Genomic DNA, 15,842 nt, shown 5'->3' on the forward strand with positions numbered 1-15,842 from the left:
CAAAGGTAAGCAGTATTTAAAACATGACATGGTATGTTCTTGAAAAGTTAAATTTATTTTATATTCTTAAGGTTATAAAATTGTTTTTTAAAAAAATGTGGATGTCTTTTTTTTTTTAAAAACCATTTAGGTAACCTCTTATTGGCAGTGTTTGTTGGCGTGCCAAATTTCCTGGTATCTGTGATGGCACAGAATGAGGCATTCTGGAGTGGGGTGGGAGAACAAGAACTGGACAGTGTTATACTGGGGAAAGGTAGAGTTTGGAGTGAAATCCAAAAAGGAAAACAAAAAAAAGTTAGTTTAAAATGTATATATTTTTATTTACAGTTATCTAACCCTTGTTCGGTGTTGTTATATGCCCTGTATCCCAGATTATGTGGGGCACTCAGCATATATGTTATCACCAGTTTGAAAAATATTTGCTTTAAAGCTCAGTTTGCTCTGCACACATGCACTATCAAATATAGTATGGCTCAGCACCAGTCAGCCTGCCAATCCATCACACTTCCAAAGGGCTTGTGGCCCAATCTCTCAGTTAGGGTACAGTACTTTGCACTGATGAAAGAATAAGAACAGAAAGTAACAGAAATCATCAACAAAAGCTGAAGTTATCATGTCTTTGATAAATACAGGTTTCTTCCATGTACAAATTTGCTCTAGGAATTAATGTGTACTTGTTTAAAATTGTTTAAATAGCTACTCATATCCTAAAACCTAATTCTTACCCTTGTATCTGATGAATGGTGGATTTCAGAAAATCTATTTGAAAAACAAAATAGTCAAGTATTTTGACTAGTAAGTAAGAAAAAGTACAAATTCATGTACAATATGAATGGAAACAAACCTGAGACCTATGTACATCACATGATAGTATGTTGGCATAGTTGTATTACTTCCTGGTTCCCATGATAAAATGTGCTGGAAATTCTGAGAGTTCATTGTTAACTTCTGAGGTGGATTTATCACAGATGCTTCTAGATTAAAAGAAAAAGTTGCTAAGATTAAGAAGTATTCGAAAAGGACAGCAAATTCAATACCATTACACACGGTAATTCTACTCACCAATTAGTTAAATATCAGCCCCCAAAAAGATAAGAAAACTACAAGACTGAAGATGAAGTCATTTTAAATTGCACATTCATTGCATTGGAGGCACAAATGCATGGGACTGTCCTGCTGGATATTATCCATATAGCTTTCTTACATGGAAATGCATAGTGAAGTCAAAAGGATGCCGGATGGAAGTACACACACATCTTTTGAGCTATTTCAGGGATTTTGCTTAAAATACAATAAAAATTCTTACCTGGCAAGCTGAACAAAGTAGCGGTCAAAATGCGGAGGTACACTGGAAATGAAAACGTGTATATATATTTATTCATTAGAGAAATTGTACATGTGTGTTCTACAATATTTGTCAATGATAAATTATAGTTCTTATTCATTTACTATTCGTGATACTAATCTTGTTCTCCATCTCTCTCATCGTTTTCCTTTCAGATTATACCATTTTTTCTTGATGAAACTGCACTTGAATTATTTCCTTTCTGTATCAAATGCTTTTCCGTTACTGTCCTTAAGAAGGTGATCAGTGATAGCTCAGGTGTTTCTAAATAGCATACCATTGTGATATTTAAGCACTATATAATAATTAAAGACAGCCTGCAGTGGGGCGGCTGCCCCACTCCCTGAGAAAAAGGGCTAGGACAGGCCAGGGAGGCTGTGCAGACCAGCAGCCAATCAGCAAGGGCCTGTGGAGAGCTAATCAGGGCAAAAGGAGAGGCAGCCAATCAGGGCCAGGCTGGGTCCTATATAAAGGCTGCCTAGCAGCAGCGAGGGCAGTCTCTTCCTGGCTAGGAAGGGAGGAGGACTGGCTCCTGAGGTGAAGGAGGTAGCACCTTGGACAGAGCAGTGCTGGGCAGGCTTGGGGGAGCAAAGAAGAGCTCCAGCCCAGTTACCTGCCAGGCTGTGGCCCCTGTACAAAGGGTCAAGAAGGTGCATGGGGCCAAAGGGGAAGTGGCCCAGGGAAGATAGGTGGACAAGAGGGCAGAGAGAGGTTGCTGCTAGAGGGTCCCTGGGTCGGGACCCAGAGTAGTGGGTGGGCCTGGGTCCCCCACTTCCCCTGCACCTGGCCACAGAGGAGCGTGGCCGAGACAGACTACAACTTGCCCCTGAGGTGAGGCGCTAGACTTTTGGGTTGTGGTTGGCCACTGAGGCAGGTGCTAGCTGAAGGACTGTTATCTTCTGGCTCCCCTTCCCGGAAGGGGGTGAGATTGGAGTAGTGGGCAGTGTCCTGAAGAGGATGCCACCGTGCAGAGTAGCACTGTGGGTCCCAAACCAGCAGAGCAGACAATGGGTGAGACACCATGCACAGAGGGTGCCCTGCAGCTGGCAAGAGCTAATTCCCAGAGCAACCAGCAGGAGGTGCCAGCAGTGTTGAGTCCTGAACCCATCACACAGCCCCAGTAAATGGAAATTTTCACACAGCCTCCCTTGTCCCCAATATGTATGTGTGGGTGCTTTTTTTCTTACTCTTCCCCTTCTTGCCATCTCCTTTCTCTCCTCCAATCTTCCAGAATGTGGGATGGCATTTTCCTGGCTCATTCAGATCCATGTACCTTGTCACTCAGGCTCACTTTGATCTCCCCTGCTAAGGTATTACTTAGCCACGTTCCTGCTGCTGAAAATACGCTGCTCCATAGACCCAACAATCTTAGCTTGGGTCAGCCTAGTTGAAAAGTTCTTTTAGAGCACGGTCATGGAGGGTTGTGATTGGATAATTGGTTTTTGAGGTAGCTCAGACCCCAACCTATTAAATACCTGGCAAGTTAGTGCCCAGGCCTTAAATTCAATCTGGAAAGGGATACAGAGCCAGTAGTACTTGAGGAATATTGGTGTGATATGTTCACATGTGCCTTGGTGGCTACATGTCAGGAGTGTGGATTTCTGAAATATTGTAGTTTGTTAGCAGTTGCAACATGTAATTCACTGCTTTCATTTACCACAAGCCCTATCGCCTTCTTTCCAAACTAAAATCTCAGCTGTCTCTCTCTGGCATCTCCTTGTGAATGTTTAGTTGTTAGCAGAGCCCTGCGCGGATACAAATTTATATCTGTGGATGCGGATAGCATGGATGTGGAACTGCAGTAGCGAAAGGAGCAGAACGTGGGGCCTCCACTGCCAGGAACCAGTGCCCACGCCGGCAACTCCTCCAGCATAGCTGTGCCACTCGCAGCCCCGTTCCTAGCCCTGCCCCCCGTCTACATCTCCTGTCTGGGGGCGTGCGCGCTGCTTGAACACAAGAGCGTGACCAGGGACAACTGCCTGTGAGCCTAGTGCCCGCTCCAGTGAGCAGGGCTGGAGGGTGGTACAGCTGCACTGGAGGAGCTGCCAGTATGGGGCGCTGGCTTCTGGGAGCAGTGACCCCACGTTCTGCTCCTTTTGCTGCTGCGGGTTCCAGGGAGAGCTGTCTAGTTCTGTGGATACAGATTTATCCCCACGGGTATCCGCATCCACGGATCTAAATTTGTATGCGTGCAGGGCTCTAGCTGTTAGCTGAAGCTCAACATGGCTGAAACGGAGCTCTGAATCTTTCCACAAAAGCCATCCAGGCTCCCTCCTTTCTCGATCACTGTGGACACCACCAGCATCTTGCCTGTCAGTCAGGCCTATTACCTGGGCATCTTCAATTCAGACCTCTCTAGGTCCCCATGTCCCAGCTATATCTAAATTTTGCAGATCCTTTCTGCAAAACATCTCTAAAATACAGCCTTTCCTTTCATCCACAGAGCTAAAACCCTCATCTAGACTCATCATCTAGTGTCTCAACTGCTGCAACATCCTTTACTCTGGCTTTGACAAAACGCAATCTTACCCCACTCATATCCACTCAGAATGCTGTGGCAAATATCATTCCACTAGCCCATTGCTTTGACCATGTTACCCCTCTCTTTGCAACCTGTCTCTGACGCCCTCTTCTTTATCGCATCAAATGTAAGTTGCTTGTCACTTTCAAAGACCTTCATGGTCTATCCCCACCCTCCCCACCATCTCTCATTTACTATTCAGATGTCAACCCCCACCTCCAACTGGCCAATAATGCCAACCTCCATTGCCCACTTGTTAAATTTTCAAACAAGCACCTTTGTACTTTCTTCCATCCTGACCCTCACACTTTGGGGATGTTTATGGGGAGCTCTTCCCAAGTTACCTCATTGTCCTTCAAATCTTTCCTTAAAACTCTCATTTACCATGATGCCTCCAAAAAATCAACGAGTAGGCCACTGTTTCCTAATTACTGAAATTAAACAATAAGATACCAATGTAGAATCCTTGAAACTGCAGACAAATGTATTTATAGAGACATTTCTGCGATGTTCTTCACTATTGTAACTAAATCCCTCTCATATAATTTTATCCTCCCAGTATCTTGGGAACTGACTCACACAGATTAAGCAATTTGCTCAAAACCACGCAGTAAGTCTGTGGTGGCACCTAACAGAAACCTTTTCTCTTGAGTTCCAGTCTGTGACTTAACCACAAGACATCCTTCCTGTCCTAGCCCTTCCTCCTCCCTATGACTGCACAACAAAAATCTATTAGAACTGTCGTCAAAAAGAGCAGAAAATCAAGAGAACTAAAACAAGTTATTTCCTGCATTAGATTATCAACTATTTCAGAAAAGTTTGGTCAAGTGGGATGAATAGTAAAACACTGCTTTAAAAATAAATATATTCTATAACTTTTATAATATGTAGAGTAACATAAGTTAAGATTTTAAGCTTTTGGGGGCAGGAACTCTCTCTTCCCATACATGTAGCAGCTAGTACCTTTTGGGTGCTTCCACTACACAAATAAGATATCACTTCTGCTTTGTTATGATACTGATCCAGCTCCCAATGAAATAAATAGAAAGTTTTCAAGTGATGTCAGTGGGAGTTGGATCAGGCCCTACCACTTCTGTAAGAAACACACTACTGTTACTACTTTTTTTAAAAATTTTAAAAAAAGTTTTAACTGAAACTACAGCTATAAAACAACTTTGTAGAAGGTTTAGTCTCTGTCCTCAACAGTTAATAATTATTAACTTCTTTGGCAAGCACAATAGGTGAAATTCCTATTCTGGAGCATTCACATCACTCTCAACAACCAAGTTTCCTTATATCAACAAACTTGGTGAGCCTTAATATTAAATCATATTTGTCAGCAATATAATAAGATTCCAGGAATGTCACTCTGTCACTATGAAACCTAAAATGTCTGCTGAACCGATACGAAGCAATGGAAGCAGCCACAAGAATGGTTGAAGACTCTTTGTTCAGAATATCACCAGGCTAAACCATCACAGGGTTTTGCAGTCTTTTACCAGCCAATTAAGTTCTCAGCTATTCTGACTTTACAAATTATACAGTGTGGTGTACAGATACTGTAAATTAAACTTGTGTGGTGTACCTGTATTCTACAGCTAATTTGCATGCAGCAATTTCATTAGTTGTATGATGGAGACTGCACCATTGGTGGAGTAGTTGGCCCACCCACCATACCTGTGCGCCAACTGCCATCCACACAAGTCAATACAAATCTCCCAGCACAGTTCTCTAGATGCCAATCAACACAATTACCGTGTGATGGAGTATACCAGATCCTCTGAGGCCCCCTGCTGGAGAGCTCATGGAACTGCCATACCTCACCCCAAAAAAGGGGCAGTGGAGTGGGTCCTCCAAGCTGTCTAGAGTGGCTGTGTGGGACACAGCCAATCAGGGCCCAGCAGCCTAGTATAAAAAGAGCTTCAGGGCCATAAGGAGTACAGTTCCTTGCAGGAGCTGAAGGTGTATGGCTGGCTGAGCTACAGGACCTTGGATGAGGTAGTGCTCCCAGAAGGCAGAGAAAGCAAGAAGAAGCCCTGAGCTGGTTGTGGGGCCTCCATCAGGACAAGGCCCTGAGGTAAGGTTGACGATGGCACAGGGCTGCAGGGAAGTGGGTCAGGGAATTAGAGCAGCAGCATGACTTAGATAAAGGGACATAGCGACAGCTGCTCTCTACAGTGTCCCTGGGCTGGGACCTGGAGTAGTGAGCGGACCTGGGTGTGTCCTGTGTTCTCCCAGTGGCTAAAGGGTGTGGGGAGGAAGGAAGGAGGGGACAAGTGGCCTGGATAGTGAGGCACCCCAGAGCGGGGAACTGAACTATAGTGGCCCAGCTGGAGAGTTGTAGCCAGGAAGCCCCAAGAGGGTGAAGATCTTTCCAGAAGAGGGACAATCAGAGTGAGTGTGCAGGCATACACTCAGCCAAGGGGGTGCTCGCAAGAGGTGAGTGCACCCTGTTACACACCCATATAACAAGGATGCACAATAATGCCAAACACAGAGACCCCCTCACAACAGCATGTGTCCCTCATTCACCACATGAGCAAATAGCCCAGCACAACACCACAAGTAGAACACACAATGACTAATGTCACTCTGAAGCTTAGAACATCATTGCGTTAGTGTGAAGTGATCAAAACAGCTACAAGCATGGAAAAGAGCTCTTTCCAATTAGGCCATCACCAGGTTTTGTCATTACTATTGCTGACCAACAACAGCCATTTTTGACTTTTTTTTTTTTAAACACAGCTCTACAAATTACACCTGGGCAACAGTGCCAGCTTTCAGCTACTACTTTCCTTATAGAGTGCTCTTTCTTCAATATGATTGAGGTCCTGAATAGGTACAAAAGTTGTATCACTTCAACTATACTTGTACAGTTGAAGTGGTACAACCTGCTAATGTGGATGCAGTTTTACTGGTATAAAAGTGTCTTCTACCACAATAGCTTATTCCTCTTCTAGTATGTGAATCAGCACTCTTATACCAGCATAACTGCATTCACACAGGGGATTGTACCAGCAAAGCTATTTCAATATTTTTTTTAAAATCTCACACCCTTATCCAAAATAGTGATATTGGTACACAAATTGTGTACCGTTCTGGCCTCAGATAGCAAGAGGAAACAAACTGGAAGAAGCTGTATCTTGATTTAGATTAGAGGAGGAATGAGAATGCAAAGGGATATGATTTGCAAGTTAAACGGGGAATCTTCAGGGCAAATAAATTCACTGCTTATTCTGTTTCTTTTTCTATAGAGTTAAATGAATCTGCCAAAGCAGTTTCCTGTTAAAATGGCAGATGAGCCAGATTTTTTAGTTGTAGGAGCAGGATTTTATAATTGTACTATAAGTATTAATGTAGGATTTGATTTCATCCTGCTAGCCACCCTTTCTGAATAGCAGAAAGGAATGACCCTCTGGGACTATGAAAGTCTGTTTTCCCATATGCATTACAAATTGGGCCCTCTCTAGTTCTTTGTTTTAAGGTTTAGTTAGTAAGACAGTATTCTGTATTGTCTGTTAAGTAGATTAGAGGAACATTGGAGGCCTGGGTCTCAATGTAAACTGTCTTGGTTATAAAACTTAACAAGGTTTAATTTGTAATGCCTTTTTTGCTTGATTATAAAATACTGTTTGTATTCTCAAAGTCTCTGTAAAAGACTGTTTGTGTGAATGAGGAATGAATGCATGCATCAGGAAAAGATAAGGTGTGAAGGCCATTGTTAACCAGATGGTCAAGAAAGGAGGAGCGAAGACACTTATTGAAATTTGATGGTTCTCTGGCATCAACAATATGCACCCATGATTGAGGAAGGGCAGATTTGATGACCCTGAGGTGGAGGCTAGCACCCCTAAAGACAGGACAATTGATTAAATCGAAGCCAGGACAGGATGACCCTCTCATAGGTGTTTTTGGAATGTTAACACAATCAAGGAGTAACCAGTCAGAAACTGACACGGCAAAATCTATAGACTTCAACAGAGAAAAAGGACTATAAGAACAGGGTGCTTGGCCATGGGACTTTAGGTTCATCTTGCCACACTCCAGGAGCATCTGATCATGACCGACAGCGCCCTGCTCCCCTCTGCGACCAATCTGGCTGGCCACTAGATTGATCCAGGCTCTGGACTGGTAACTCTACACCAACGCATGTGTGTGTGAGAAAGATCCCATGTGCTTCTTATAAGTATAACAATGTTAGGGTATTAACCCTGCTAAATTCCAATGATTTAAAATCCTATAGGAATAGCATACAAAAGTTTAGGACAGGAAATGAGAAATCCTCTATCCATCTGAAAGTACAGGGGAATTTAGGGATGTAGAATGCAACAAGTTGTTCCAGAGCACCCCATTATTAAAAAATGCCATGGAATCTTTACGGACCACTAGCAGTCTGGACCTTGATTGTGTGTCTTAGTCAAAAGGCAGCACTTCTAACAGTACAGTTCTCTCTAATAGCATGATGGTACATTTGGTCAGTAATTACTCAGAAGGAAGAGTGTAATCAATGAATGATCAGCACTGTTACATCCGATGAAGTGAGCTGTAGCTCACGAAAGCTCATGCTCAAATAAACTGGTTAGTCTCTAAGGTGCCACAAGTACTCCTTTTCTTTTTTCTTTTTACGAATACAGACTAACACGGCTGTTACTCTGAAACCTATTATTTCTTTGTACTGGATACAACATTAAGTAACTTACCAAGTTGACAAAAACACAATGGTACATTCACTACTGCCATAATGATTTAGAAGCACATCTTATTGATTGAAGCACTCATTTTACTTCTGGATCTGCAATTATACCAAGCAAAACTTCAGCATAATTACTGGATGATTGATACTACAGAAGCCCTGTTGTGCTTTTAGAAGAGCTGATATCACACCTTTAATGTCATATGAGAACTGGGATGAAACAGTATCTTTAACATGAGAGATGCAGGGTTTGTAGTGTTTCAGATAAACATAGGCAAACATTTGTTTAAAGAATAAATATTTTCATTAAGAGTTTATATGAAAACAGTGTGACAGACTGACAATATCCTGAATGACCTTTATCAAATTAAGTTGAACATCTTTGGGGTCCACTGTATTAAACACAATTCTGTCTGTGTTGTTGTGGGTCTGTATGTACCTTCTCTTGGAGACTGACCAATCTCTGGAAGCTTTTATGAAATTCAAAGGACTTTTTGGAACAATATCTGTGATCTGGATATCCTAGGAAGTACCTGAGGAATGCAAATGACCACTTCCAATCCCCCCCCCCCTTCTTTTTTCTTCCAAACTATACCATGGGGAGGAAAAACCCAGTGTCTACTAATTCCAAAAATTGCCATTAATGAGGTTGTGGAAGTAGTCACTCCACAGGGATTGAAGCCATGCTTATTGTATCACAATTACTCTGGGCTGGATGGACATCACCAGGATGCCAAAGTAGTTGCAGTATGGAAACTGAAATTGAGCAACCGCCTGCAAAGTGACCAGAAGAAATGCTTCAAGGACACACTAGAGCATAACTTGAAACAATGCAACATTAATGCTGAGACACATCAGAAACAGATCACTCTGGCAAGCAGTGGTCAATGATGGGGTTACCCAGTTCAAGATTAACTGCTGTAGGGATCTTGAGGCACAGAGGCTGAGCTGCAAACAGCAGCAGACTTGGGAGACACAGATTGTAATCCCTTCCTCAGTATTACACTATGTATGCACTTCATACAGAAAGGACTGTCATTCTTTCCTTGGCTTTTTTAGCCACAATCGTACTTGGAAGACATAAAATAGCTGCTGAAGTCATCTTCGGTCATGAAGGACAACAGGAGTTAACTCTAAGCTAATTAGTGTGTATGGGTTCTTGTTTTAAATGTTTTCTCTAATGTTTATTACCTTGAGTATAAAGTAGGCTGTAGCAATTACCCTGTTAATGGTATCTGAAGAGAAAGCAAGCAGGTTCTGTTTGGGCAGCCTGCCTCTACTGAGGATAACACAATGTAGGCAGGAAATGATGCACCCTGGAAATACCACAGTTAGATGGGAGAGGAACATGTTTCCACCTAAGTGGGGGGAACTGCTGCAGAACTGGGAGCCTAGAGTGGGTGCCCTTGCTGGAACACTGAGGAGAAATGCAGGTGCCCTGAACTGTGACAGTTGGGAGCACTATGCCACTAGATCCAACATAAAAAATGGTTTGACTGTATGTGAAAAGCTACTAAAATGTGTGGCTTTAACAATTAATCTTTTTGGAAAGATGTGGAACATGAGGGGAAATTCAAGATGCACAAAATAGACTTCATAATTATATTACTCTTGGCCATAATTATTCTATCATAATATCAGTAAAATATTTTTAGGATGTAGCCTTAAATTCCAAACAGTGCACTAAGTTCCATTTTTGCAACCTGATTGCTTTCAATGAACAGATATAAATGAGGGCATAATTTGTCCTGAAGAAACCTTATTTCTGGTGAGAACGCTTGAGCCAGAAACAATTTTGACTTTTATGTCTTGGGGAAATTTTACAAGTTAGACAGGGAAAAAAACAACACTTTTTAGAAATCCTAGAAATGTAGGGCTGGAAGGGACCTGGAGAGGCTATCAAATCCATACCCCCCTGCTGAGGCAGGATTAAGTATACCTAGACCATTCCTTACAGGTATTCAGATATTTATCTACCCCGTTCTTATAAATCTCCAAGAATGGGGATTACACAACTTCCCCATGTATCCTGTTCCAAGAAATTAACAGTAAGGGTGGTTAAGTGTGGCTTTTAATTCTTTTCCTAATATCTAACCTAAATCTCCCTTACTGCAGATAAAGCCAATTACTACTTGTCCTACCTTTGCTAAACAAACAGAACTGATCAATCAAACTGAACAACCTTTCCCATATTTAAAGAAATATTTTTGCTCCCATCCTGGGCCTTCTTTGGATTAAGCATATCCAATACGTTCAACCTTTCCTCGTAGATCATGTTTTTCTAAACCTCTTATTTGTGTTGCTATCCTCCGACTCTAATTTGTTCATGACTTAAAGTATGTGCACCCAGAACTGGGCACAATACTCTCTGAGGCATTGCCTGTGCCAAGCAGCTCAGGACAACTACTTCCTGGGTTTTACAGATGGTATTCCTGTTACTACATCCTAGAATATTTGCCTTTTTTGCCATAGCATCGCACTGCTGACTCATTCAATTTTGCTCCATTATAACCCTCAGATCCTTTTTCTGCCATACTGCTGCCTAGCCAGTTATTTATTTCTTCCTAAATATAGTACTATGCACTTGTCTCTACTAATTTCAGACCAATTCATCAAGATAATTCTTAATTCTAATCTTGTCCTCCCAAGTGCTTGCAACCCTCCCAGGTTGGTGTCCTCTGCAAATTTTATAATCTACTCCATTATACCAGTCATTAATGAAAATATTTAACAGCAATGAGCAAACTTCATTCAGATGCCACTGAAAGACAATAAATGGAACCTCACAATGCCCTTTTTACAGTCTCTTTAAAGAGCAGAAGTACACTTTAGCATGTCACCTTTGAAGGATTGGATCCTTAAAATATCCATCTATTCAAAATGGGCTTCCCAAGACCACCTCTTTGCAGGATCTTGCCCCAAGGCCCTGATCCTGCAAACATTTATGCACATGCTTATCTGGACGTACGAGTAGTCCACTGAAGTCGGTGAAAATACTCATGTGCAAAGTCAAGCATAAAGGTAAACATTTTCAGAACCAGCCCCTAAACCCGCAATGGAATGTGTTTTGAAAAGTGATGGAATGCTCTTCAACAGAAAGCTTAGACATGATCAGCTATTGAATGAAACCATTGTTCAAGTTTGCACATCTGCATTACTGTGTCAATTTCCAAAACATGGATATTTCTTTTAATCTTAATCCTTACAATAAATCACAAGATACATGCAAAGTACTGAATATCTAGTGCTATGCAAGGTAGATGTATTAGTTACCTTTAGGACTCTGTTCTAAATATTCTGCTGAATAACCAAAGTAACAGGCATGTCCATACAGTCATGCATATGATACAATGAATAATTTATCTTTAAAATGATACTGATTTAAAATCAAGTAACATGCTAACAAGATTCAGTACTTTGTGGTTAAGCAGTACAGCTTGTGGGGAAAATTAGAACTAGCATATTCATCAAATCTAAGTGTTCTGTGAAGATCTGTCTTGAATAAATTCTGACAGAAACCAGGCAGATTTCCTGCCAGCCTGCCCACCTACTGGGTTGCTAGGACTCTGGGCAGGTTGGGGAGCATCAGAAACATTTTGAAAAGGTCAAAACAATGCCTTTTCAATGTTTCTAAAACTTTTTTGGATCTACATTTTTGTGGAGAGCTTTGAAATTTTGGTTTTGTTCATGTCAGAATGAAACCAGATTTTGAAATTTCAAAATCCTCCTTAACTGAATTACTGTTCTCAGCATGGCTGCTTAATACTGCTGTTAGAGGTGTATTGAAACTCTTTAATCCAGGGAACTAAATTACTTACACACGCTTCTGTAGCTGAAAGGTCTAAATACACATGCAAACAACCCTGCAGGAAAGGAAGAAAAGAGAATGGAAAAAGAAGCCTTTAGCAGACAGAAGAAACGCATTACATGACATTTAATATAAATGAAAGGGATTAAACATTAAATAAATTACAAATACCGAGGTAAATCAGTACAATGCCACATATCTGACATCACCCAAATGTACATCACTGTAAATGCTATATTCTACAGTGATACACTACACTCCAACAGGTTAGTATTGTACAAAGAGGAGATAAATGCAAGTGGTTTAAAGTAAATTCTTGCTTTCTAGAGTCCCTCCCTGATATTGAAAGGTCATCTTAAAAACAAACAGGCATGCCCCAAGCACTGACAGAAGGTAGTTTCACCATCCCTATAATACATGTATTTCCAAGTATTAATGAAACAGTAGCAACCTAAGAAAAGTCAACTAAATTCTTTCAGTTGTCTGGATGTAGTGTCTCTTATAAACAGTCAGCACTTCGCAGCAGCAGAAAACACTGTTTATGGAATTATAGTGCATAATTAATTCTAATCTGTGATGTAGCATAAGGGATTACATATGGCTAAATCTGTCATCCTGAAGTTATACAGCAACCTGGAAATCTTCTTACTTAAAAGGAATTTTATCTGGCCTTTTGTAAAATGGGAGACAGTCAAATCTAAAGACTAGTTACAGCATTTAATGCTCACCTACTTCACAGTTCATGAACTCAACTGGTCATCTTTTCAACATTTTCTCTAGTGCTTTCTAAATATTTGTTACAGGAAAAAAAACTCAGAAGTACAATATAAATTCTTTTTACCAAAAAAAAAAGCTGAGGCAAAGGCTTGCAGGCACATAAATGTTCTTACAATGCATATAAACTTTAAATGTTATAATTTAAAAAAAAAGCCGACCACCACCACCAAATACTAGAAACTTTTAAAATTGCATTTGTTGAGATACATTCAAATAACAATTCTGCCCCACTAGAATTGCAACCACATTATATTCTCTGAATGGAGCCAAAGTATTGCAGTGTTAGCTTTTTATAATTAAGCTTAAGGAAGTATTTGTTTTGGATCTTTCAGGGAGAGAAATAAATTGAAAGAGGGAAAACTGCAATCTGTCACAGATTTCATTTATGGATCAGTTTTACAGTTCTCTATCTAAAATATCTGGCAGTGACTTGTGTGCGTTAAAACAAGCTGAAAAGAAGTCGAGGCCATTGCTGTGGACATCTTTAAATCTAAAAATATAATGGGAAGTGGCAAAATACCATACTCTATTGGTTTCTTCAAGTCTGATTTAGCCATACATTATGGGCATAACTTTTGTTTAAGAAATTGCTATCAAAATGCAAGTTGACTTTGAAATTAAGCTTTGGTTAATTTTAATACATTTTGTAGTTTTTGGGATAAGGAATTTGTCAATTACCAATCCTTAATTTCCCTTTCAACTTCTAATATTTGAAAGAACAGCATGTGTCCCTCTTGAAAAGGGTTTTCCCTACATCCACAATGACAGAATGCAAACTTGGTGATTTGGATCTGTATATGGACAATGGAAAGAATGGTGGAAATTTTTTTCCACAGCCTCACTTCTACAATAGCACTGCATTCACACTTGCTGATGACTATTCTGTGTAATGGAATACTGACAGTTATGTCCAGAACTGTGAAACTTTGCCTCAGGCAATGTTTACACTCGGAACATGACACAGCTGCAGCTATGTTGCTGCAGAACATCAGTGTAGACACTCACTACAACAGGAGCGATTCTCTGTTGCTATAGTCAATCCACCTCCTTGAGAGGCAGTACCTAGGTCAGCGGAAAAATTCCTCCATCGATCTAGCACTGTGTAAACCAGGGTTAGCTCAGCTTAAAACTACATCTCTCAGGGGGGTGGATTTGACACTTTTGAGTGATGTAGATGGGTCGACGTAACTTTTTAGTGAAAATGAGGCCTCAGGCTTCACTAGGAAAGAACTAGCACTCAAACGAGCCATCCCCTTAATCAGTGTCCTACTTGAGAATTCAAACTCAACTCTGAATTTCCAGGTTTCTAATATTGGCTGTTTAACTTAACCTTGAATGGTAACATACCATATAATGGGGGGGGGGGGGGGCACGAGGGGAAAGGATAGCTCAGTGGTTTGAGCATTGGCCTGCTAAACCCAGGGTTGTGAGTTTAATCCTTGAGGGGGCCATTTAGGGATCAGGGCAAAAATTGGGGATTGGCCCTGCTTTGAGCAGGGGGTTGGACTAGATTACCTCCTGAGGTCCCTTCCAACCCTGATATTCTATGAAAACACTGATATGTGTCTGCAATATTTCAGGCCAAACTCTCATGAACAGGAGTCTGATAGCTGGACTATAAATGAAGTGAACAATACCACTATCACCCTTTTAACTGACTACTCTTGCTTAAAGATATCCAGGGGAACAAAGATTTGCCTGCTGCAGATCTATTGAAAAGTCCCATTCCCCTAAACCTTGTAGGCGCTCAGGATCAGTACATAAATAGGAAGTGGGTTCCACTCCAATTGGCCTCCTAATGTCTACAGGACTGGGGCTCTCTTGCAGAAATGGGAAGTTGGGTGGGACTATGCCTGGCAAGAAGCTTGGAGGATCAGCAGAATCGGGGGAAAGTCTGTCCACATTCTGCTGCCCATCTCCCAAGAAGAGACTCTTGAACCGTTGTCACATTCCATCAGGCTATCCTGTGTTGCTCCTTAGTCCCCATAAAAGGAGTTCCAGCGAGTGAACATTCCCTTACCTTGCATCCAATGAAGTGAGCTGTAGCTCACGAAAGCTTATGCTCAAATAAATTTGCTAGTCTCTAAGGTGCCACAAGTACTCCTTTTCTTATTCCCTTACCTGTTGCCTCTGACTCCCCTAAAACTTAAGCTAAGTCTACACTATAGCCTATGTTGGCATAACTTATGTCACTCAGAGGTGTGAATAAATCACCTCCTGAGCGCCATAACTTACACCAACATAATCACTCGTGTGTCCAGCCCTATGTTGGTGGGAACTTCTCCTGCTGACATAGCTTCTGTCATAAATATAAAGGGAAGGGTAAACCCCTTTAAAATCCCTCCTGGCCAGAGGAAATCTCCTCTCACCTGTAAAGGGTTAAGAAGCTAAAAGTAACCTCGCTGGCACCTGACCAAAATGACCAATGAGGAGACAAGATACTTTCAAAAGCTGGGGGGAGGGAGAGAAACAAAGGGTATGTGGGTCTGTCTACATTCTGTCTTTGCCGGAGATAGACCAGGAATGAAGCCTTAGAACTTTTAGTAAGTAATCTAGCTAGGTATGTGTTAGATTATGATTTCTTTAAATGGCTGAGAAAAGAATTGTGCTGAATAGAATAACTATTTCTGTCTGTGTATCTTTTTTGTAACTTAAGGTTTTTGCCTAGAGGGGTTCTCTATGTTTTGAATCTAATTAT

The 15,842-nt window shown here is 41.2% G+C and overlaps 1 protein-coding gene across 3 annotated transcripts in view; it reads right to left on the reverse strand.

Moving 5' to 3' along the window:
- Positions 1-15,842, reverse strand: part of IFNAR2 (interferon alpha and beta receptor subunit 2) — a 35,952-nt gene that overhangs the window by 14,904 nt on the left and 5,206 nt on the right. For 2 of the 3 annotated variants that reach the window (XM_074970652.1, XM_074970633.1), the window contains exons 2-5: positions 12,378-12,422; positions 8,567-8,658; positions 1,307-1,348; positions 845-974 (exon numbers count right to left, since the gene is read on the reverse strand). In XM_074970652.1, coding sequence (XP_074826753.1) covers positions 845-974; positions 1,307-1,348; positions 8,567-8,606 — 212 coding nt within the window. In that variant the 5' untranslated portion in view covers positions 8,607-8,658; positions 12,378-12,422. The remainder of the gene's footprint in view (positions 1-844; positions 975-1,306; positions 1,349-8,566; positions 8,659-12,377; positions 12,423-15,842) is intronic. The other variant, XM_074970643.1, reaches the window with a different exon arrangement.

The sequence above is a fragment of the Natator depressus genome, chromosome 1 (assembly GCF_965152275.1).
Source record: "Natator depressus isolate rNatDep1 chromosome 1, rNatDep2.hap1, whole genome shotgun sequence".
Classification (NCBI taxonomy): Eukaryota; Metazoa; Chordata; order Testudines; family Cheloniidae; genus Natator; species Natator depressus.